Genomic DNA, 22,086 nt, shown 5'->3' on the forward strand with positions numbered 1-22,086 from the left:
TTACCTTGTTGCAGTCCTAATTAGGACCTTGGAAAAGTCAGGCATCGTTTCAGCTGTAATTGGGAATTGTTTGCATTTTGCTGTTACCATCAACAAACAATCACTGAACCAAGCAGAACTATGACCCGTGGACCATATGCAGCCCTCAGACAACTTTTTCTTGGCCCTCAGATTTCCAGGTAATATTTAGTGTGTCCTATTGAGGATGAATAAAGATTTGGTGTCTCATTCTAACCCGGTTCAGTCCTGGTTCAGTCCTGGTTCAGTCCTGGTTCAGGGTCTCTTTGGAGGCATCACCATAAACCAAACCAGTTCCTGACCATACACTGTTGCTGATCGCGTCCACACTCACAGTTATCTCTTCACATATGTGTTTCAATCATATTTATTCCTTCATATACGTGTTAGAACAGTGAGCGACGCACAGAGACGCGTTGGCTTTAAGTGGGACAGTGGTTTGATGGACTCGGCTCCTGCCTCATGGATTTTTAAACTCACAAGCGAATAAAAAGCTCCATCTATAATTCACCAAACACATGCAATTTATATGAGTCCCATCTCTCATCAGGGAGGCAGGAGATCGCAGAGTGTAGTCTTGTTGTAGTCCTGGTTCAGTCCTGGTGCAGTCCTGGTTCAGTCCTGGTCCATTCTTCTTCACACCATTCCTTCATACTTCATGCTCTTCTTTAAATTTCCAACCTAACCTCTCATATTTTTTCACTTCCACATCTTTCTCTCATCTCCAGAGTCTGTGTCTTGATGCTCAATACTCATGTGTTCCACTTCATCTTCCTCCATCTCCTCCTGCTCCATCTGCTCAGGTAGGTCCATCTCATCTTCATCTCTCCTCCATCTCACTTCCATCTAAACTCACCTCCATCTCACCTTCATTTTACCTCCATCTCACCTTAATCTCACCTCCATCTCCTTCATTTCTCCTCCATCTCTCCTCCATCTAAACTCACCTCCATCTCTCCTCCATCTCCTTCATCTCAGGTCCATCTAAATTCACTTCCATCTTCCTCGATTTCTCTTCCATCTTTCCTCCATTTCTCCTCCATCTCTCCTCCATCTAAACTCACCTCCATCTCTCCTCCATCTCCTTCATCTCAGGTCCATCTAAACTCACCACCACCTCACCTCCATTTCTCTTCCATCTTTCCTCCATTTCTCCTCCATCTCTCCTCCATCTAAACTCACCTCCATCTCCCCTTCATCTCCTTCATCTCAGGTCCATCTAAACTCACCACCACCTCACCTCCATTTCTCCTCCATCTCTCCTCTAAACTCACCTTTTGCTCTTCACTTTCTGAGGTCTCTAGAGACATATTTCGGTTGGCTCTTGTATCGGTCCAGTCCTCCTCAAAGCTCATGGGCACAGTTAGATCCTGGTTTCATCCTGCTTTAGACCTGGTTTAGTCATAGTGTAGTCCTGGTTTAGTTCTGGTTTAGCACTGGTTCAGTCCTGGTTCAGTCCTGGACTCGTCTTGGTTCAGTTCTGGTTCAGTCCCAGTATAATCCTGGTCTAGTCCTGGTCTAGTCCTGGTTCAGTCCTGGTTCAGTCCTGGCTCAGGGTCTCTGAGGTGTCAGAGCAGATGGCAGCTCATGGCCTAATTTCACACTGTCTCCATCTCTCCTCATTCTCCCTCTTGATCTGAGCTCAGATCTAGACCAGAATTTAGACCAGTATTCAGACCAGAGACCAGAGACATAGTAGTAGTGGTATTAGTAACAGCAGTAGTAGTACTAGTAATAGCAACAACTAAGCAGGGTTAGGGTTAGGGAAATGTGTCCTCTGCAGTTGACCCGTCCTTCAGTGTCTCTGGGGCAGTGAGCGATGCAGTGCCGCGCCCAGGGACCCATCTCCAGATCTTGAGCTAGTCTTGGTCAGTACTACCTTAGCTGGAAGATTTGACCTATTATGCATGTTTTGGGTTTATGGAGGAAATCGGAGAGCCCAGAAGAAACCCACCCAGACACAGACAGAACATGCAAACACAGAAAGCCCTGTATATAAATATTTTTTATAGTTTTACACCAATCAGGAAGCAATTTGTGTAGAAAAGCTGAAAAATATGTTGAAAATTACAGGAAGGAGAGCGTTCTAAACAAACTGATGACACATGAGACACATTTTTTTTCTGATAATTTAAACATGATTTCACCAAAATAAAGATGTTTTCTTATATTTTTGTGAAACCATTAGAGGAGCTGTAGCCCAGTGTACCACATTATTTGATTGCTTAAAAAAACATAGCTGCTAGGTAACAGCTATGGAAATCCCTAGTGCAACATCATGATTTTTAACCAGGAAGTAAAATTTAAAATCTAAAAAAATGGCCAAAATGGGAAAACAATTGTGATTTTTTTTTTTTTTTTTTTTAGCTAAATCTTAAAAATAATGAGTAAAATGAGTTGTCCAACCTGTCAGAGGCCTTTTAAAATGGGAATAATTCAATATTAATAGTTAAAATACAATCAAGCTGATACTTTTGAGCTTAAAAACATGTCCATCTGTCCCTGAGTCTGTAGAAAGCACACTTCTGGTGTCTGCTGTGTTTTGGTGTAATCTGGAGTTTTAAACCCGCCCTGCTGCATCACTCTCTCTCTGTCGCGGTGTTTTATGACACTTCATCGGATTTTGTTGCTTTTGGCGTTTCTCAGATTAAACATCGTCGCTGTCACACGGAGATGCAGTTACTATGGAAACAGAGAGAGGGAGGAGGGCTGGACAGAGAGAGAGAGATTGGAGGAGAGAAAGGAAAGAAGGAACAATATAAGGAGGAAGGGAAAGTTAGAGGATAGAGAGAGGTCAGTAAATAAGTTGTAAATATTTGGAGCGGGACTAGGCAGAATTTCCATAAGATGAAATGAGCAGAGGTGGGAGAAATAGCTAAAGATTGTACTCGAGTAAGAGTAACATTACTTCAGAATAATATTACTCAAGTGGAAGTACAAAGTAGCGGTCCAAGTAAGACTAGAAAAAAGTATTTTGGATACTACTACTACTTAAAGAGCAACTGTCAGGACGTAACATCTGATTTACAAATGGAAGTCAATGTGAAGGACAAAACATTAAATAAGTCACAACATCTGATATTTTCAAACAGACAAACATGAGCCAAACTAAATCACATCTGAAGGAGCTGCAAGAAACACAAATGTTCAAATCATTTCATATTGTCAACATAAAGCTCAGGTCACTTTAGAATTACTGACAGAGGGAAGAGGAACCACAACTTTACTACTAAAAGTATTCTGCTATAAAAGTACTCTGAAAAATACTCCCCACCTCTGGAGATGAGACACCGGATTTTGACATAATTTATAATAAATCATTTGCAGAGTTCAGTTTACAATTTTGGATTGAGTTTATTGTATGCTTTCTTGTAATTGTAGCACTGTTTTTAGGTACTACAACTTCTCAAGAAATGTCATTCACCAGTAGGGATGGGACGATATACGGTAATATCGTTAATCGTGATAAAAAGGCTCTGCAATTAATCGTTCGTGCCATTTTTCAATAATTGTGATCATCGCGCACGATTATAATCGCCTTTACGGCACCACACTGCCTCATGTTTCCAGTTCCAATACAACGTTTAGATGTTAGTTCTGGTGTTTGCCCACTCTGACATAGCAATGACACTTGTAGCTTCTGTGCTTATCTCTGTCTGAACTATATTCTGCCAGATATCAACAATAGACAAAGTCTGATCCTAACGCTCCACAGGAACGTACCAGTGCGCGCCTCACCCGTGCGTACAGATGAGACGCTAATGTGTGCACATCTTATATTTTTACCTAGAATGATGCAAACTGCAGAATAAAACAACACCTTTTAAACAATAGACAAATTAAGTCTAATTCATACAGCTGAACACAAATGTGCCAGAGCGCATGGTCTGAATGCGCACTATATGCACAGAAGCAAAGCTAACGATTATACACGGTATATTTTACCTACCATTAAGTCAATAGCAGAATAAACCTCGCTTACCGATCGAGAACAGCATCCAATCCATCAAAAAATAAGGTCCTTTACTCCTGAGTCCACTGTGGGATCTTTAATCTTTGCCATGAACCGCTCCAGGTCCGAGATGCCTCTAGTTTAACTTGTACAAACATCCACAGTGTCCTCGATCACGTCCTCCCTTTGGTTTGTCCGTTTCGTCATGTTTAAAACGCAAAACAACAGTGCGTAAAATGCGCCATTATGCACAGATTTCTGCATCCACTCGGCTTTGACCATTTCCTAATTCACCAAAGTGCCTTAATTGCGTCATTCTCAGTGTTCGTCGACGGGCACTTGCGTCACTTCCGGCGCGACAAGGACTGGTCCAACATGGCATTGAGGAGTACACATTTTCTTCTGGGCACATTTGTTTACGGAAAACCATGGCATGTGATACATCATCCTGTCCCGCTGCTCATTGGCTGTAAGGGGAAAACGTCACTAAATGTGTGGGATGTAATTGGTTGATTCTACAAGGGGAAGAGTGGGGCGTAAACTTTCAGTCATCTGTAGCACTGATTCGCTGTCTGCGGCTCCAGTAACCCACAACCCCCACCTTATTGGCCAACACTGGTGTCAATCACAAGCTGACACGTGTGTTTAGCACTGGGGAACAAAGTTGGCGCTGTCAGAAGTTTATTATGCCTGAAATCGACAAAAGAAATGCAAAGAAGTGACGGAGCAGATTTCATATTTGGAGTACTTTCCTGCAGCAGATTGGACATGGAGGATCTTATTTTGTGGACATAATTTCTTAACTGGATTATATTCTCTGGACCTTTAGGGAACAAATGAGACCAACTTTGTGTGAATATGTTGATGTTTGACAGAACCAGAGCGCTCAATAGTAAGTGAAGTCCAGATTCACACTTTGTGACTTTTCTGTAAAAACGTCTTTCCTGTCAGCACTGTGGTGATTGCAGGTGAAAATGATGCATATCCATTTGCATATCCAGAAAGACGAGCGCCGCAGCTTTCATTTGATGTGTAGATTGTTTGTGTGGGTGACGCAGAAATGTATGTACATTGCTGTAAAGTTGTAAAGTAGGCCCGGGCCGTCGGAACGTTAACAGGTTAATAATTATCGTGATAATATCGTTAATCGCGATTATTTTGGCCACAATAATCGTGAGTTTAAAATTTAATATCTTCCCATCCCTACTCACCAGAACTTAACTCTTTTTTGTCCAATCCAAATGTAAACAGAAAAAGACAAGAAAGTCTCACTAGATCATAGTTCTCATGTGTGCACAATCTTGGGGCAGTTGTGTCTCGTAACATCTTGTACCTTCCCTAAATATATAATAATTTAAAGAGGAGGTATTACGCAGAATCGACATTTTGGAGCTTTTTATGATGTTCCAACATTGTTCCTTCATCAAAAACATGTCTGAGGTTTTAGATCAATGCATGTTTCAATAATTTAGTGGTCTCTCCTGGGCCTTATTCAGACCCTTTGTACAAGCCTCCGCCCACAACCCTACGTCAGCCATGTTCCCACACAACAATTCTCTGTAAAAATACAAAACAATACACTACAACTTCACAATCCTGATACGATGTGCAGTAGTTTCATTAGCACGCTGATTGTGTTGTGATGTCACTCTAAAAGGGGACTGTCTTAGCACGGGGGGGGCAAAGGGAGGGGGGGGCGAAAGTGAAACTTATTAAACATTTTTGATAAATATAGCATTTTCAAAACAATAAAAGGAAACAGGAAACATGGTGATCTAAATATGTCATGTGTTAGAAGTTAATACTCCATAGAGGAAAAATACCCCGTTTCTTTTCTTTCTGTGCGTGTTTCTGGTTTATTATATAGGCTGCCCCAGGGCGCGTATGGCTGCAGTCTTACCTGTCTGATTGGATGATGCTCCGCTGCGTCTGATTGGTCGAGGCTGTGTGTGCGCGCATCTGATTGGACGCTCTGTGTGAGGGAATGTGTTTGAAGCGGGTCACGTGTAGAGGAGCTTTTATAGGCCGCTGTTACGTAACTCCTGCCTACAGCCAACAGCCAAGAGAAAATAGAACAAGAGAGAAGAAGACAGAAGAGGAAGAGACGGAGGGAGGGAGCGAGCAAAGGAGGAGACAGAGAGGAGAGGAAAGAGATGACATGCTTACAGCTACGAAAATATGAAACAAGAGAGAAGAAGACGGAAGAGGGAGAGAGGAAGGGAGAGGAGAGAGAGAAGGAGAGGAGAGGGGGCGGGGAAGGGGGAGAGAGAGAAGGAGAGGAGAGCGAGGGAGGGAGAGAGGGAGGGAGAGAGGGATGGAGAGGAGAGAGGGAGGGAGAAGAGAGAGAGGACATGCCCACAACCAACAGCCAAGAGATAATAGAACAAGAGAGAAGAAGGTAGAAGAGGAAGAGAGGGAGAGGGAGGGAGCAAAGGAAGAGAGAAGAGAGAGGGAGGGAGGGAGAGAAAGAGAGGAAAGAGTTGACATGCTTACAGCCAAGAGAATATAAAAAAACAGAGAAGACAGAAGAGGAAGAGAGGGAGGGAGAGAGGGTTAGAGAGGAGAAAGGGAGGGAGAGAGGGGAGAGAGAGGACATGCCTACACATAACAGCCAAGAGACAATAGAACAAGAGAGAAGAAAGAGAGATGGAGGAGAGATGGAGGGGAGAGCGAGGACATGCCTACAGCCAACAGAAAATAGAACAGGAGTGAAGAGAGAGAGAGGGAGGGAGATAGGGAAGGAGGGAAGACATACAGCCAACAGAAAATATAACAGAAGTGAAAAAAGAGAGAGGGAGGGAAGGAGTGAGAGAAGAGAGAACAAGATGAAGGAGAGCAAGGTGATCAACAGAGAGGGAGGGAGAGGAGGAGGAGCGGTAGAGATGAAGGAAAGAGGACCAGGAAAGGAAAAGGGGAGGAGAAAGAGAGAGAGAAGGACTGGCATTCCTCCAAATGAGATGTACTGTACCTTTAAAGTACAAGAGGCTAAAAATAGACTCCTTAAGTGTGGAAAAGGAACAAGCAGGTACTCCTCTTAGACAACTAGATGACCACCATGTGTGTCAGATGCCCTTTCTGTGTGTCAGATGCCCTCCCTGTGTGTCAGATGCCCTCCCTCTGTGTCAGATGCCCTCCCTCTGTGTCAGATGCCCCTCCCTCTGTGTCAGATGCCCTCCCTGTGTGTCACATGGCCTCCCAGTGTTTCCATGGGGTCATGTAGGGGTCAAGTTTGTAATGTGTTTTTCCAGTAGCACGACCATGTTTTTAAGCCATGGTCGTGCTACCTCTACCAGCAGAAACACATGTGATATCTGTGCGCTAAATGCAGTCTTAAGTTTCTCTCATAAACGATGAGAAAAAAATGTTGTAACTTGGATTATAACAATAAGAAGCACCAGAGGAGAAAAGGTGAGGGTCAGAGAGGGATGGGGGCACATGCACACACAGAGGCAGAAGGAAGGAGACACTGGACTTTTAGTCAAATTATGCAGATTTAAGTCAAAACAAGGACACACGAGGAGACACAGAGACTGTGACCCTGACCCTGAAAGAGCCGTGACTCTTCTTCAACACCACAGGCTTTCACTGCCACAGGATTGGCTGTAGCCCTGTCCATTAAAATGCACTCACCTTATCATCGTGTGGTCTATCGATCTTTTCATTTTTGGCACAGCCCTCATTAGATGTTTCATATTTTTATACCAGATGATTATTATAAAACATTGCTTTTGTGCTATAACCAAAATGCATTTGGTGCATTAAAAACATGGCCCCAATATTACTGTTTTTGGCTTTATTGATCCTTTGCAGCTGATGTCATCAACATTCCCTGAGGGTGTGATGCTAACTGGAGGCACTGCTCTGTATGAAGCTCTATCACTTAAGTTAGACTTTAATCTGAGCTCAGTTTTAACACAAACTGAACATAAAAACTAACTTAGTTAGAACTACAACAGGTGAGCTTATTTGCGCTGTTACGTAAGTCCCTCTCAAATAACACTACAGTCACAAGCTAGCTAGCATTATCCAACTGTTTTTCAGTTAGTCACTCTCACCTTTTTGTTGAAAATCAAACACCTAAACAGGACCATGAATGCTCAGATTGATCACAGGCTCCTCAAAATGTGATGTTTAAATCCATTTGTAGTTTTTTCTTGAGTTTTCAGAAATCTTTTTGGCTGTATTTGCTAATGTGTGCATTGTGTTACCATAGTAACTGCTGAACATTTCGCCATAAACATGCAGACCACCCCCAGCATGATGTCACTGCTAAGTATCAATTGTAAAGTCCCCTTTGCTCTGTGCAGTGTGCAGTTATTGTAAACTTGGACTTGGCCTGAGTCTAGTGCTGCTGTTCAAAACATTCTAGTCCAATTAACGAGAATCATTCTAATGAGAGGAGTAAGAGAGCAGGGAGAAGAGAGGGAGGGAGGGATAGAGCAGACCTATGCAGTCCCTATTATATAAGAGAAGGAAGGAAAGAGGAGAGAGAGCAAAGAGAGGGAGGGGGAGAAGGAAGAGAGAGGGTAAGAGAAAGGAGAGAAAGGGGGACATGCAAGAATGTGAACAGAGGAGGGAAGGAGGGTAGTAGAAGAAGTGGTAGGGAGAGGAGAGAGGAGCGATAATATGCAAGGAGGTCAACACAGGAGAGAGGGAGGGAGAGGATGAGGGAAAGAGGAGAGAGACAGAGGAGAGAGGGGATATGTAAGGAGGTCAACGGTGGAGAGAGAGGTGAGAGGGAAGGAGAGAGGATATGTAAGGAGGTCAACAGAGGAGAGAGAAGCAGAGGAGGAGAAGGAAGGGTAGACATCGGTGGAGAGAGAATAGAGCCATGAATGTGGAATGGAGAAAGCCAAACAGAGAAGGAGAGATGACAAGAAAGAAAAGAGGGAGGAGGGAGGAGGGAAAAGGAGCAATAGAGCAAACTAAACTAGGTACTCCAGATCTGTTAAGGTTAGTCCTGGTTGAGTTCTGGTTTAAGCCTCGTGTTTAGGGTGAGGACAGGGTGAAGGAGGGGAGAGAGAGTGTGTTTATATGAATGTCCTGAGATGTGATTGGTTGAGAGCTAAAGGTCGCAGGCTGTGATTGGCTGTAGGCTTGAATTATTTTATTTCTAACAAATAATACACATTATATGTTGACTATTTCTCCATATGTCCATGTACCATCAATGTTCATCTCATTTTAAACCTGATGCCCTTCCTCTCCTCCATCTGTGCCAATGAAAGCCGCTGCTGAGCTCCAGCGTAAGTCTGTGGAGAGTTACATTTTACGTTTCCTGATGACGATAATCAGAAGATATTTATGCAGTCCAAATTTTACTGTTCTTATCTTAACAAATGAAGAAAATTGGTTCTAAAAGTATTCACAAAAATGCATAAATATAACTTTAAAGGTCCTAATATTACGCAAACTTGACTCTTGAGCTTTAAGTCATGTTATAATGTTGTTACCTCCTCAAAAACACACTGGAGTTGTGTTTTATTTCATTCACACATGTTATTAGAGAGAATAGCGTAATATGGGCCCTTTAAAAGAGCAGTTGTGCAGTTTGAAAGTTTGACGTGCTTTTTGGTCTCTTTTGTGTGATGTGTTCAGGGACATTATGAATATTTCAAAGTTTTGATATTTTCAAAAATGTGACAGTTCATTTTTTCCATTTCTCATCGCTGTCCCACTTTTACTTTGGCGGGGTCTGGCTCTCCACTTCCCTCGGGCGAGTCCATCTGCTCACACCAGATCCACTCCTCCTCTCTTCATCTTTTTCTCCATCCTTCTTTTTCCCCTCTTTTTCTCTCGCTCTTCCTCCCTCTGTCTTCTCTCCTTCTCTCTCTGTCTCTCACGTCTTTGGGGTTGAATAATGGCACCACTTTCTGAAGCTAATGTGAAAAAATCATTTGACTCTTGTTGATTTATACTGACAGAGAAGGGAGGGAAAAAATAGCCTACCCTTCTCTCTCTTCCTCTCTTTGTCTTCTCTCACTTTATCTCTCTGTCACATTTGAAGCCCCGTCCCTCTATCTTTTCCTCCTCCCCTTTCTCTATATCTCTTCTGTCTGTTTCTCTCTTTCACTCTCTCCTCTTTCTTTCCCCCTCAATATTTTTCATCTCCTCCTCTCCTCTCTTCCCTCCCTCTTTCTCTCCCCCTCGCTCTGTCTCTCCATCTCTCTTTCTCTGTGACTTTCTCTCCCTCTCTATCCCCTTCTTTCCTCTCTCATCCCCTCTTTCCTATCCCCCCCTCCCTCCATCCCTCTCTCTTTCTCACTGTAACCTCTCTTGGATTTACTCTCCCTCTTTTCTCTCTTGTCCCGACTTTGTCTCTGTCTCTCTCTCTCTCTCTCTCTCTCTGTCTCTCTCTCTCTGTATCTCTATCTTCTCTCACTTGTATTTGCACTTGCCCCTGGCTCTCTCCTTTCACTCTCTCTCTCTCTCCCCACTCCCCCTTTCTCTCCCCCTCGCTCTGTCTCTCTCCACCCTCCCCCTCCTCTCTCTGTCACATTTGGAGGTTTGTTCCTTCTCTTTCTCCTCCCTCTTCCTTGCTTTCCCCATCTCCTTCCCTCTTTCTCTCCCTCTTATCTTCTCTCTCTCCTCCTCTCTCTCTGTCTCCTCTCCTCTCACCCTCTCTTTCCTATCTCCTCCTGTCTCCCTCTCTCTCTTTCTCACTATAAACTCTCTTAGATTTGCTCTCCCTCTCTTTTCTTTTGCCCCTGCTTTGTCTCTTTCTCTCTCTGTCTTTTCTCACCCTCTCTCTCTCCTCCCTTTTTCCCTCTACCCCTCTCTGTCTCTCATTATATATTTCATTCTCTACCCTCTCGCTCTCCCTCCCTCTCGTTCTCTTTCTCTTTCTCACTATAACCTCTCTTGGATTTGCACTCCCTCTCTTCTCTCTTGCCCCTGCTTTGTCTCTCTCTGTCTGTCTTCTCTTACCCTCTCTTTCTCTCTATAACCTCTCTCATTTGCATTTACTCTTCTCTCTTGCCCCCGGCTCTCTCCTCTCACTCTCTCTCTCTTTTCCCTCCTTTCTTCTCTCCCCATCGCTCTGTCTCTCTCTATATATATCTCATTCTCCGCCCTCCCCCTCCTTTCTCTGTCATATTTCTAAGGTTTGTTCCTTTTCTTTCTCCTCCCTCTTTCTTGCTTTGCCCATCTCCCTCCCTCTTTCTCTCCCTCTTATCTTCTCTCTCTTCTCCTGTCTTTCTGAATATTTCTCTGTGACTTTCTCTCCCTCTCTCTCTGTCTCCTTCTTGCCTCTCTCACCCCCTCTTTCCTATCTCCCTCTCTCTCTCTTTCTCACTATAACCTCTCTTGGATTTGCTCTCCCTCTCTTTTCTATTACTTTGTCTCTCTCTCTATCTTTTCTCACCCTCTCTCTTCCCTCCCTTTTTCTCTCTCACCCTCACTCTGTCTCTGTTTATATATATATCTCATTCTCTCTCTCACTCCCTCCCTCTCTTTCTCTCTCTCTCTTTCTCACTATAACTATAACCTCTTGCATTTGCTCTCCTCTCTTGCCCCTGGCTCTCTCTCTGCTCTCACTTTCTCTCTCTTTTCCCTCCCTCCCCCTTACTCTGTCTCTCTTTATATAACTCTTTCTCCGCCCTCTCCCTCCTCTGTCTGTCACATTTGGAGGTTTATTCCTTCTCTTTCTCCTCCCTCTTATCTTCTCTGTTTACACACTGAATATTTCTACATGAACACACCTGCATTCAGATGAATATGTTTCCATGTGTATATATTTTTCTGCTCGTCTTGTGCTTCTAGACCAGAGCCTCTTGGTTTTGGTTTGGTTTGTTTTGGTTTGGCTTGTTTTGGTTTGGTTTGGTGTGAGCTGGTGTGATCCTCTGAAGTGCTCCTCTGGGATTCACAAAGTGTGCTTTTCAATTGGATGATTCACAGAACAGTGTTATGCTGCATGTTCTGTGTGGTTTACAGTGACTTTTATATTTAAACCAACAGTTATTTGTTTATTTAGTGACAAAGAAGACAGCAGACTTTGGGACAGCTGTATTAAAGAGGGGGTATTACGCAAAGTCTACTTTATTTGGAGCCTGAGGAGATTTGAGACGTCATCCGTGCGTGTTACATTTCTCCCGGACTCTATTCAAACTGTCCTTACTGTTAGCCATCGATGCTACCACTCGAAGAAACAAAAAAAAGAAACAAAATCTGCACAAGTTAAACTGTGGAACATGGCAAAGCTTTAACATCTCCATGGAGACGAGAAGGTGTCAGTCTTTCTATCCGAAACGAGACCATAGCACAGCTTGAACCAGAAACCAGGACAAACATCTGGGTTTGCATGTTCAAACCTGAAGAGGAGGTCGAACTTTAGCAGAAAGAGTACTGTAAATTTGTACTCAAGTAAAAGTACAGTTACGTGGTTAATAATGTACTCTATTACAAGTACAAGTACTGTTGGCACTGAAGTAAAAGTAAAAAGTACACATGAAAAATACTACTCGGTGTGAAATCACGCTTATTATACAAAATTTTATCCGTCAAATCGATCTGCGTATTTACTGAGATCTGGCCAATCAGAGCAGGCGATGCTGAGAGGTGAGGCCGCCATGTACTAGGACATTTGAGACTTTTTTCAAATATAACTAATTACAATTACCTGCCATTTACGCAATTAAAAGTACAGGTTTAAAACTCAACAAGTACAGTTACCCCAAAAATCTACTTTGTTACAGTAATGTGAGTATTTGTGATGAGTTATTTACCCCTTGACCTTTAGTACCTCCTGTACTGATACTGTGAGTGAAACACTGTGCACATGGCGCCCTCTAGAGTCTGTCAGGGGTCCTGCGCCAGCTCCTCTGTGATATCTATTATTACATCTCTAGTTAGAATAAAGAAGGCACCAATTTGAGGACTTTGAAGACAAGTCTGAAGATAGAAGATTTTGTTTTGAATTATTAGTTGCTATGGAGATCATTTTTCCATCACTTTGAAATTCATGGATTGTTAAGTACGATTGTGTCATTGTATTATATTAATTTTGTTTCTTCCTTCTCTCTCTCCTCTCCCCCTCTCCACCCTCTCTCACTCCTTCTCTTCTTCTCTCCCTCTCTCTCACCCTTTGTGTCCTCTCTCTTCCACCCTCTCTTCCCTAATCTATCCCTTTCTCTCCCTCTTTCTCCCCCCTCCCCTCTCCCTCTCTCTCCTTCCCCTGCTCTCTTCCCTCTCTCTCCTCCCTCTCCCCCTTCTCTCTTCCCTCTCTCTCCTCCCCCTCCTCTCTTTCCTCTTTCTCTCCTTCCCCTCCTCTCTTCTCTCTCTCTCGCTTCTTTCTCTCCTCCTCCTCTCTCTCTCTCCTTCCCCTCCTCTCTTCCCTCTCCCTCTCCTTCCCCTCCTCTCTTCCCTCTCTCGCTTCTCTCTCTCCCCCTCCTCTCTTCCCTCTCTTTCACTTCCCTCTCTCTCCCTCCTTTCTCTCCCTCTCTCCTTCCACTCCTCTCTTCCGTCTCTCCCTCTCTCTCCTCAGACCTGCGGACGACTCGGCCGCCCGCTCCTCTACAGCGGCTCTCCCCTCCTCCACCCCTCCCTCATCCCTCCCCCCGTCCCACGTCCCTCACTCGCCCCTCCCCTCCTCCTGCACCCCTCCGGACTCCTCCCTCACCCCCTGCTCCTCCCTGCCCCCCTCCTCTTCCCCCACCCTCACGGACGTCTTCTCGCAGGGCGGCTACAGCCTCAGCTCCTCCCGCTCGCCCTCGCCGCTCACCCTCCTGCACGCCGTGACTTCATCGGGGAAGCCCTTCGCCGCCAAGCCCGTGGAGCTGTGGAACAAGCACGACGTCGCCGATTGGCTGGACAGTTTGAACCTCGGCGAGCACAGAGACGCATTTTTGGACAACGAAATCGAAGGCGCCCATTTGCCCTCGCTGCAGAAGGAGGACCTGATCGACCTGGGAGTGACGCGAGTCGGGCATCGCATGAACATCGAGAGGGCGCTCAAACTGCTACAGGACAGATAGACCCTACCGGGATCACAACTGGTCTAGACCCGGTCCAAACCAAGTCCTGGTCCAAGCGAGATCTGGACTCGAAGGACTGAAGAGCCACTGCATCACATGGATACTACTGGAGATTAGATAGACCACGTCTGGGATTCAGGAGATCCTAGTCCAGACCTGGTCCAGACCTAGTCCAGATATAAGTCCTGGTTTAGTTCTAGTTTAGAGACCCGGACCGTCGTTGGATTAGTTGCTGCAGAATTTAATATAGACCTCACTTGGGACAAAAGAGACTATGGTTTAGTTCTGGTCCAGACCTAGTCCAGATATAAGTCCTGGTTTAGTCCGAGTTTAGAGGTTCAGACTGTTGTTGGATTAATTGCTGCAGAATATCACATAGATCTCACCTGAGACAAAATAGCCCTGGTTTAGTTCTGGTCTAGACCTGGTTCAGACCTAGTCCAGATTCAGTCTACATTGGCGTCCTAGTTTGGGTCCAGACGAGGCTATTGGACAGTTGAAGGATTTGGTCAACCTACAAGCTGCTCTTGGATATAACAAAGACCTCATCTGGGACTAAGGAAATCCTGGTTTAGTCCTGGTCTGAAAGAGAGTCCTGGTCCAGACCTGGTCTCCTCTGGCTCTCGTGTCCTCACCTTCACCACTTCTTCCTTAAACACAAAGGATTCTGAGTGGATTTTTTTTTTTTTTTTCAAATATGGATTTACAAGTCCTGCTGCTTTGCCCTGCTCCTCTGTGGCTGCTCCTCTATGGATCTAAACCAGGTCTAGACTTGGACTAAACCCTGGTCTAACCCTGGTCTAACCAAGGATCTAAATCTGGATTTTACCTGGTCTACACTTGGACTAACCTTGGTCTTTATCTGGTCTAACCCTTCAAACTCTGGATCTTACCTTGGATTTAACCCTGGTCTAACTGTGGATCTTAACCAGGACTATCCCCGGACTCCACCCGGTCTAAACCTGGTCTAAGGCTGGACCGGATCCTTGGTCCGGCTGAGCTGCGCTGGTCACCGCTCCTTTTCTATCTTTGCTAGAGTTTGTCAGAGAATATTTCCACTAGAGTCACGATTATTACGACATGTAGAGACATTTTGGACCCTCCCATTTCTGCTTTTCACTTTGTGGTTTTAAAATGAGAAATTATGAAATGTTTGCTGCTTCACAGAGCCCAGGACCCAAACATTTGTGCCAAAAATATCGCTCAAGATTTATCGATTAGACAAATGCAATAGTTACGAAGCTGAACTGCTCATTAAAAAGTGCAAGACGACATTAGGGTGAAACTTCTTTAATGAGAGAGACGGAAATCTGAACTTTAAACTAATATAAGAAGACACACAGGGAGGGCATCTGACACACAGGGAGGGCATCTGACACACAGGGACAGTTCAAAACATGTTTGTAGAGGCCTAAACTACAAGATTAGCAGCTTTTACACAGAATAAGACCCCATGGAGGCACAGGGAGGGCATCTGACGCACCGGGAGATTACCCTCCTGAGACCTGGCGTCCTCATATGTGGACAACACTTTTTTCGCTTGTCTAGGCCACAGTGCAAATTATTAGATGAAGAATAACAGCATACAAGAACAGCAACAATGTAAATATATTATATATATTCATATTTTTAACAGTTTAGAATGTTTAGAATATTTTATTTTATTTTTTGTTTTTCTTCCTGCTCCTGTCAGCAGCTCTTCACAGGAGACACATTGTTCCAAGAGGCACAATTGTTGTTTCTCATTTTGTTTTTACATTCAGGACAAATGTTGCTGTGTTCAGGGTCTTAATAAATAGTTTTTGCAAATCATTATTCAAACGTTTTATCAAAAGTGAGTATAATGTCCACATATGAGGACATTTGATTTACATAATTGTTTTCTCAGAAACTACATAATGTAAAAAGATCATTCTTCGTATTTAGACTCATCAGGTCCCAGTCAGCCCAAATAACAAAGAGAAATGAATAAAGCCTGTCATGCAAGAGCCTGGGTCTCAGGAGGTTAAGAACTGCAGACTTTGGGATTGCTACCATTCAAATTCCGACTTATCCGACTTCCTACTATCTCTACTCTTTCCTGTAGTCGTTCTGTCCTGGAATATTGACTTATTTTTGGCACAAATGAATCCGTAGAGTTTGGTCCAGTTTTTTAGCACCTCCTCACAGTACAATCCCAGATGTTTTGGGATAAATTTCCGCACTTGGATGAAGATTTCCCTTTTGTTCAGAGACAGGAACTGGTCAAACGAAGATCTCAGGAATTCCACAAAAACAATGGAATACAACGACCACTAAACGCTGCAAAAATCTGGTTAAAATGACAAGGATTCAGATTTTTCCTAGCTATAAGACTTTATTGCATTGTTTAATATTTAATCTGCTTTTGCCAGTGAGGTGAGAAAATTCCACCTCTGTCAGATGCCCTTCCATCCTCGTAGATATATCCCTATGTACCAGATGCCCTCCCATCCTCCTATATCCTGATTAGTACTTACATCAAACCGCTCAAAAGCAGAATTATAAATCAAAATTCTGGTCATTTTAACTTTATTTTTGAAGTGTAGACTTGCAGCATCGCTCTTTTTTCAGCTGTCCCTTTTAGAACGACCTCAAATGTAAAATTAGAATTCTCCACGCTGATTTGGGTCTCAGAAAATAGAGCGTTTCCTCGTTTGAAATGATCAGGGTGTATTTTGGTTTCGTGACACAGAGTTTGGTGCAAAAGGTTTTTAAAAATAGAGTGTTTAAGTATTAGATGTGTACATAGATATGAAATATATTTATCTTAGAGTCACATATACAGAGTTTCTACCTTCCCCCAGAGACATTTTTATAGAACAGGAGTTTGTGGACAGTAAGTGTGTGGCTGCTGAGGCCTGGGGATTATCATTTTGTGTTTTTTTGAAAAAAGTAGCAAATTATAACATGCTTTAACATAACTGCTTTCACCTCCTTATTAAAGCTGCAATGTGTAGCTTTTCTGGTGCGTGTCTCAAAATGGACCAGGGACAAAGGACACCCAGTTTTAGTCCAAATCCAGACCTAGTCCAGGTAAAAGACCTTTCTTAGTCCTAGTTTAGAGACCCAGACAGTCGTTGGATTAGTCGGTGTAAAATTTAACATAGACTGGTTTAATCCTGGTCCAGACCTGGTCCAGACCTGGTCCAGACCTGGTCCAGACCTGGTCCAGATAAAAGTCCTGGCTTAGATACCCAGACTGGTGTTGGATTAGTTGCTACAGAACATAACATAGACTTCACCTGTGACAAAAGAGTCTCTGGTTTAGTCCAAATCCAGAGCTAGTCCAGGTCTAGTCTAGATTAGGGTCCTAGTTTAGTCCTGTTTTTTAGATTATCGGACAATTAAAGGATTTGACCAATTTACAAGCTGCTGTTGGGTTTAACGTGGACCTTACCTGCGACTGAGGAGATCTTGGTCTAGTTCTGGTTTAGTCCTGGTCCAGTCCTGGTCCAGAGGAGGTCTAGACTTATATTCTCTATGAAGACACTATGCTAAAAGTGTTAAAAGTTCCGTAGTATGGCATTAACCTTATCTATCGTACACTTATTCAGTTACAGGTGTTTTTATGGCTCAAAAACACATGCATTCTCACCGTGGGCCCACCTCTCCACAGATCTGACATGTCCCTTGGCCTGGTGAAGATGACATCACATGTCGTTTCAGTAGATAGAGAGCGAGTTAAATGCCACACTCTGGAACATTCAAGGCAAAGACATAGACATACAGCAAGCAGGTGACGGACCCCACCCCAGAAAAGTGACGCAGTGCAGCTTTAAAATGGTTCAAATATCTGTCTTTTTGAAGAAAATGCAGAGATAGTTTACGCACAAGGAAGACGTTTTTCTGACAGTTTAAACCTTCATTTAACAAAATCATAACTATTGTGTAAATTAGACACGTTTTGGCCCTTGTTTACATTATGGTTGCTAGGTAACACTTATGAAATGACCTTTATGTAGGTCACATCTACTGCCTGTGTCCAACCAGGAATGCAAAGGTGGTAGAGTATCCAAAAATTGTACTCGAGTAAGACAAACATTACTTCAAAATCATATTACTCAAGTAGAAGTACAAAGTAGTGGTCCAAGAAATTACTCAAGTTAGCGTAAGAAAGTATTTGGGAAAAATACTACTCAAGTAAGAGAATGTGAAGGACAAAACATAAAATAATGCACAAAATCTGGTATTTTCAAACAGACACAAAAATGAGACAAACTAAATAATATCTGAAGGAGCTGCAAGAAACAAATAGGAAGAGGAACCACGGCTTTTACTCGAGTAAGAGTACTGTTACTTCAATAAAAATATGACTCAAGTAGGAGTAAAAGTATGTTGCTAGAAAAGCACTCTGAAAAGTACAATTTCTAGTAAATGTAACTGAGTACTACCCACCTCTGTCTGAATACAGCTATTTTGAGAGTAAAGTTGTATTGGTATTTGGCAACATTTCTTCAAAAAGGAAGTTTATGGTTTTTTTTGGCATTTCTTTTACACCTGAAATATGTTTTTTTCTGTCCTCAGCATCCACACACCAACCCTTCAGAATATAGTTATGAAATACTTGAACATTTGAATGGAACTATCCCATTATTGTAACACATGCAGTTTGTGTCTGAGGCTGTAGGGGGCAGAAGAGTATTTATTATTATTAAAAGAAGCATATTTATAATGATTATGATTTTGAAGTCTGTTGAATGTGTTTGATGGTTTTTGAACGTGTGGTTTATGGAGCAGTCTGTCAAAGAAAAGGAAATATAAGATTAAAGCGTTATTTATTTCAGATTTATTTTACATTTCACAAAAACACACATCTGTAAAGTCGTTTTTTTCAGGAGGTTTTGAATGTGGTGGTTTGGTGGTTTATCATTTATCCTGGAGCCGTCAAATGCAGCCTCGTTAAAAAGGGGGTATAATGCAAACTACACTTTTTGAGCTACCATTTAATAACATTGTTCCCTCATTAAAAACCTGCCTGAAGAGGTTTTAGATGTCACCCATGCATGTTTGAGTAATCTAGTGATCTCTCCCAGGCCCTATTAAAACCCTCCTTACTGTTAGTTATAAGATTCTGTACAAAGCTCCGCCTACGAGCCTACACCACCACTGTTCCCCCACGACAATTCTCCATAAATATACAAAAGCATGATACAAAACTGTACACTACGACTTCACAAACCTGATGCGATGTGCAGTAGTTTCATGAGCGGGATGACAGTGCTCTGAAGGGGGAGCGCTGGGAGCAAATTGAGGTTAATATGTTGTTTTTTTTAGCAGAAAATAAAGTACATTACCCAGATTATTGGTTTTATATTTCAAATCTTTGAGAAAATAATAACAGAAGAATAGACTAATATTATTTATTATTATAATGCTTTAGGGTGAAGTGTCTTGCTCAAGGGTTTAACCTCAAAATGCAATACTGACTGTAGTGGGGAATCAGAAAACAAAGCTTCGGGTAAGAGGACGAGCGTTGGCTGTAATAATCCACGACTAAAACCTTCTGAGAAAAACAGATTTACACAAAAAAAAATGAACCCTGTCCCGGGACTCGGCTCTGCTCTGGTCTGTACATACATCCCGGTTTCTGGTTTGACCTCTGCAGATTCTGATGTTTGACCACAGCACCGGTCCAACCCTCCTTTGCCTTAAACTGGAGCTACGGCCGCGTCCCAATTCTCCAAAATGGTCTCCTTCTTTCCTCCTTAAGTCCTTTTCAATCTTTGTCACTGGGGTTGTCAAACTGATCGAAAACCAGATACTAAGAGATATTAAAACTAGTATCGAAACTAGATACTCATTTGAGCAGGTGTTGGTACTAAAAAAGTCACATTCATAGGACAGAAATGAACCTTTCCTGAATAACTTTAGAATGATCCTGAGCTGTATCAGAACAAGTATAAAAACACACAGACTAGTACACACCCATGGAGCACTATGGAACCTGCCTGGACAGAGGGATTACACAGATATAAGGCCACATGGGAATAGAAAAGAAAATACTACCATTTAATGTTGAAAATCACGTTCTATTGTCTAAACCAGGACGAAACCAGGTCTAAACCTCTACAGGACTCAGAACAGAGGAGACATTTTGTGTTTTTGGGAAATGGGACACGGCCGATTTCACCTCTGACCCCAAACGCCCTGATCACATGTCTGTCACAATTTCACAATCTGCAGCTCCCCGTAGAGGAGTTTGAGGGTGCGTGCATGCACTGGAGCCCGCTCTGTGTCAGATGCCCTCCCATACTGCAGTTTCCCCTATGTGTCTGATGCCCTCCCTGTGTGTCAGATGCCCTCCCTGTGTGTCAGATGCCCTCCCTGTGTATCAGATGCCCTCCCCATGTGTTAGATGCCCTCCCCGTGTGTCAGATGCCCTCCCTGTGTGTCAGATGCCCTCCCCGTGTGTCAGATGCCCTCCCCGTGTGTCAGATGCCCTCCCCGTGTGTTAGATGCTCTCCCAGACGTGTCTCTGTGCATGCAGCGCCCCCTGTAGTCACTCTGTGTTCTGTGAACATGTGCCTACGGGTGCCTGGAGGGACATTCGGCTGCTGTTCTGAGAGAAAGAGAAAAGCACAGTATTTTTAAATGTTTCTATTTGAGCTTTTATATCAAACTCACCTGTGGATGCCAAAAACGTAGAGATGATTTTAGACAAACGTGATTTTCTTAGATTTATGTAAGAAGCAATATTTCAATATGTATCCTGCATCTGTCGTTTTATTTCACATTTTAAAATCATCAGTGAACAGACCTGTGTCCGGGCTGATGCATTAAGACCAACGCTATGGGACTAAACCTGGACTAAACCAGGACTGAACCAGGACTGAACCAACACTGAACCAGGACTAAACCAGGATTAAACTAGGACTAAACCAGGACTGAACCAGGACTGAACCAAAACTGAACCAGGACAAAACCAGGATTAAACTAGGACCAAACCAGGTGTAAACCTGGACTAAACCAAGGACTCAATCACAAACTAAACCAGGAATAAAACAGGACTAGACTGGCTTCAAACCAGAACTAAACCAGGACTAAATCAGGACTAAACCAGGTTCAAAGCAGGACTAAACCAGGTCCTGACCAAACCAGAACTATTTTGACATAATGTATTTTTATCACTGTAAAGTCTATAGTCTGAAGAAACAGACTACATTTCACAGCATGCACCACTGCACATGTGTTTTGAGATAATATATAAAATATTTTTGTAAAAATCTGTAGTTTTTAGATCTACCCACAGTATTTCACCATTTAAAAGCAGAGATGTATATTTAAATATGATTTTTAATAGACTTTGATGTGAGTAGATTCAAAATGAGCCTAAGAGTTAGATCTCAGTTTTATACAAATGCATTGGCCCGGACATTTCCTCATATTTACACCAGAATCCAGATTGTGAATAAAACTTGTGTAAATTTCCCAAAATATCTCTGTCGGCCATATTGGTTTAGGAAAAGACTAAATGATCTAAACATATTGTGCATATCTCCACCAAAAATATGAAAAATCGGTTGTTTTTATGGACACCAGTTGCCGTAGAAACGTAGATTTAGATTTAGAATTTTCACATTTTTCAGACTTTTTCACACTCACCCTTCACCTCCTCCACAAACCTTAAAGGGCCCATATTACACTGTTCTCTGTTCTATGTTATAATGTTGTTTCCTCATCACAAACAGACCTGGAGTTGCGTTTTGTTTCATTATCACACGTTTAATAGATAAACCCTGCATATTTAGGCTGAGTTCTTCTCTCGGACAGAAAACACTCTGTTCCACCTTGTGATGTCATGTGGTAATACAGGAAGTGCTCCACTGTGTTTTTAAACTCCATATATCTTTGTTAGAATCATTTGGATGATTTCAGCCTTGGATTTGGTCATATCTACTGAACTAAAGGGAAAAAGTAGCTGTTAACTTGAAAACTACCACTTCATGACATCATAAGGTGGAACAGTGCATTTTGAGCTTTGGAGATGTACAGACTAATAATAAAGGGTTACTCAAATATGTGTGAATGAAACAAAACACAACGCCAGGTCTGTTTTTGAGGAGGTAACAGCGTCATAACATGGCTTAAAGCTCACAAGCTCAATTTTGCGTAATATAGGACCTT

General features: G+C 42.8%; 1 protein-coding gene across 1 annotated transcript in view; it reads left to right on the forward strand.

Annotated features, from left to right (window-relative positions):
- shank2b (SH3 and multiple ankyrin repeat domains 2b) overlaps positions 1–13,941 on the forward strand; it is a 130,745-nt gene extending 116,804 nt beyond the window's left edge. The window contains exon 27 of the mRNA XM_055229816.1: positions 13,452–13,941. Coding sequence (XP_055085791.1) covers positions 13,452–13,941 — 490 coding nt within the window. The remainder of the gene's footprint in view (positions 1–13,451) is intronic.
- The last annotated feature ends 8,145 nt before the right edge of the window (positions 13,942–22,086 follow it).

Source organism: Periophthalmus magnuspinnatus, chromosome 3 (genome assembly GCF_009829125.3).
Source record: "Periophthalmus magnuspinnatus isolate fPerMag1 chromosome 3, fPerMag1.2.pri, whole genome shotgun sequence".
In the NCBI taxonomy this organism is placed as follows: domain Eukaryota; kingdom Metazoa; phylum Chordata; class Actinopteri; order Gobiiformes; family Gobiidae; genus Periophthalmus; species Periophthalmus magnuspinnatus.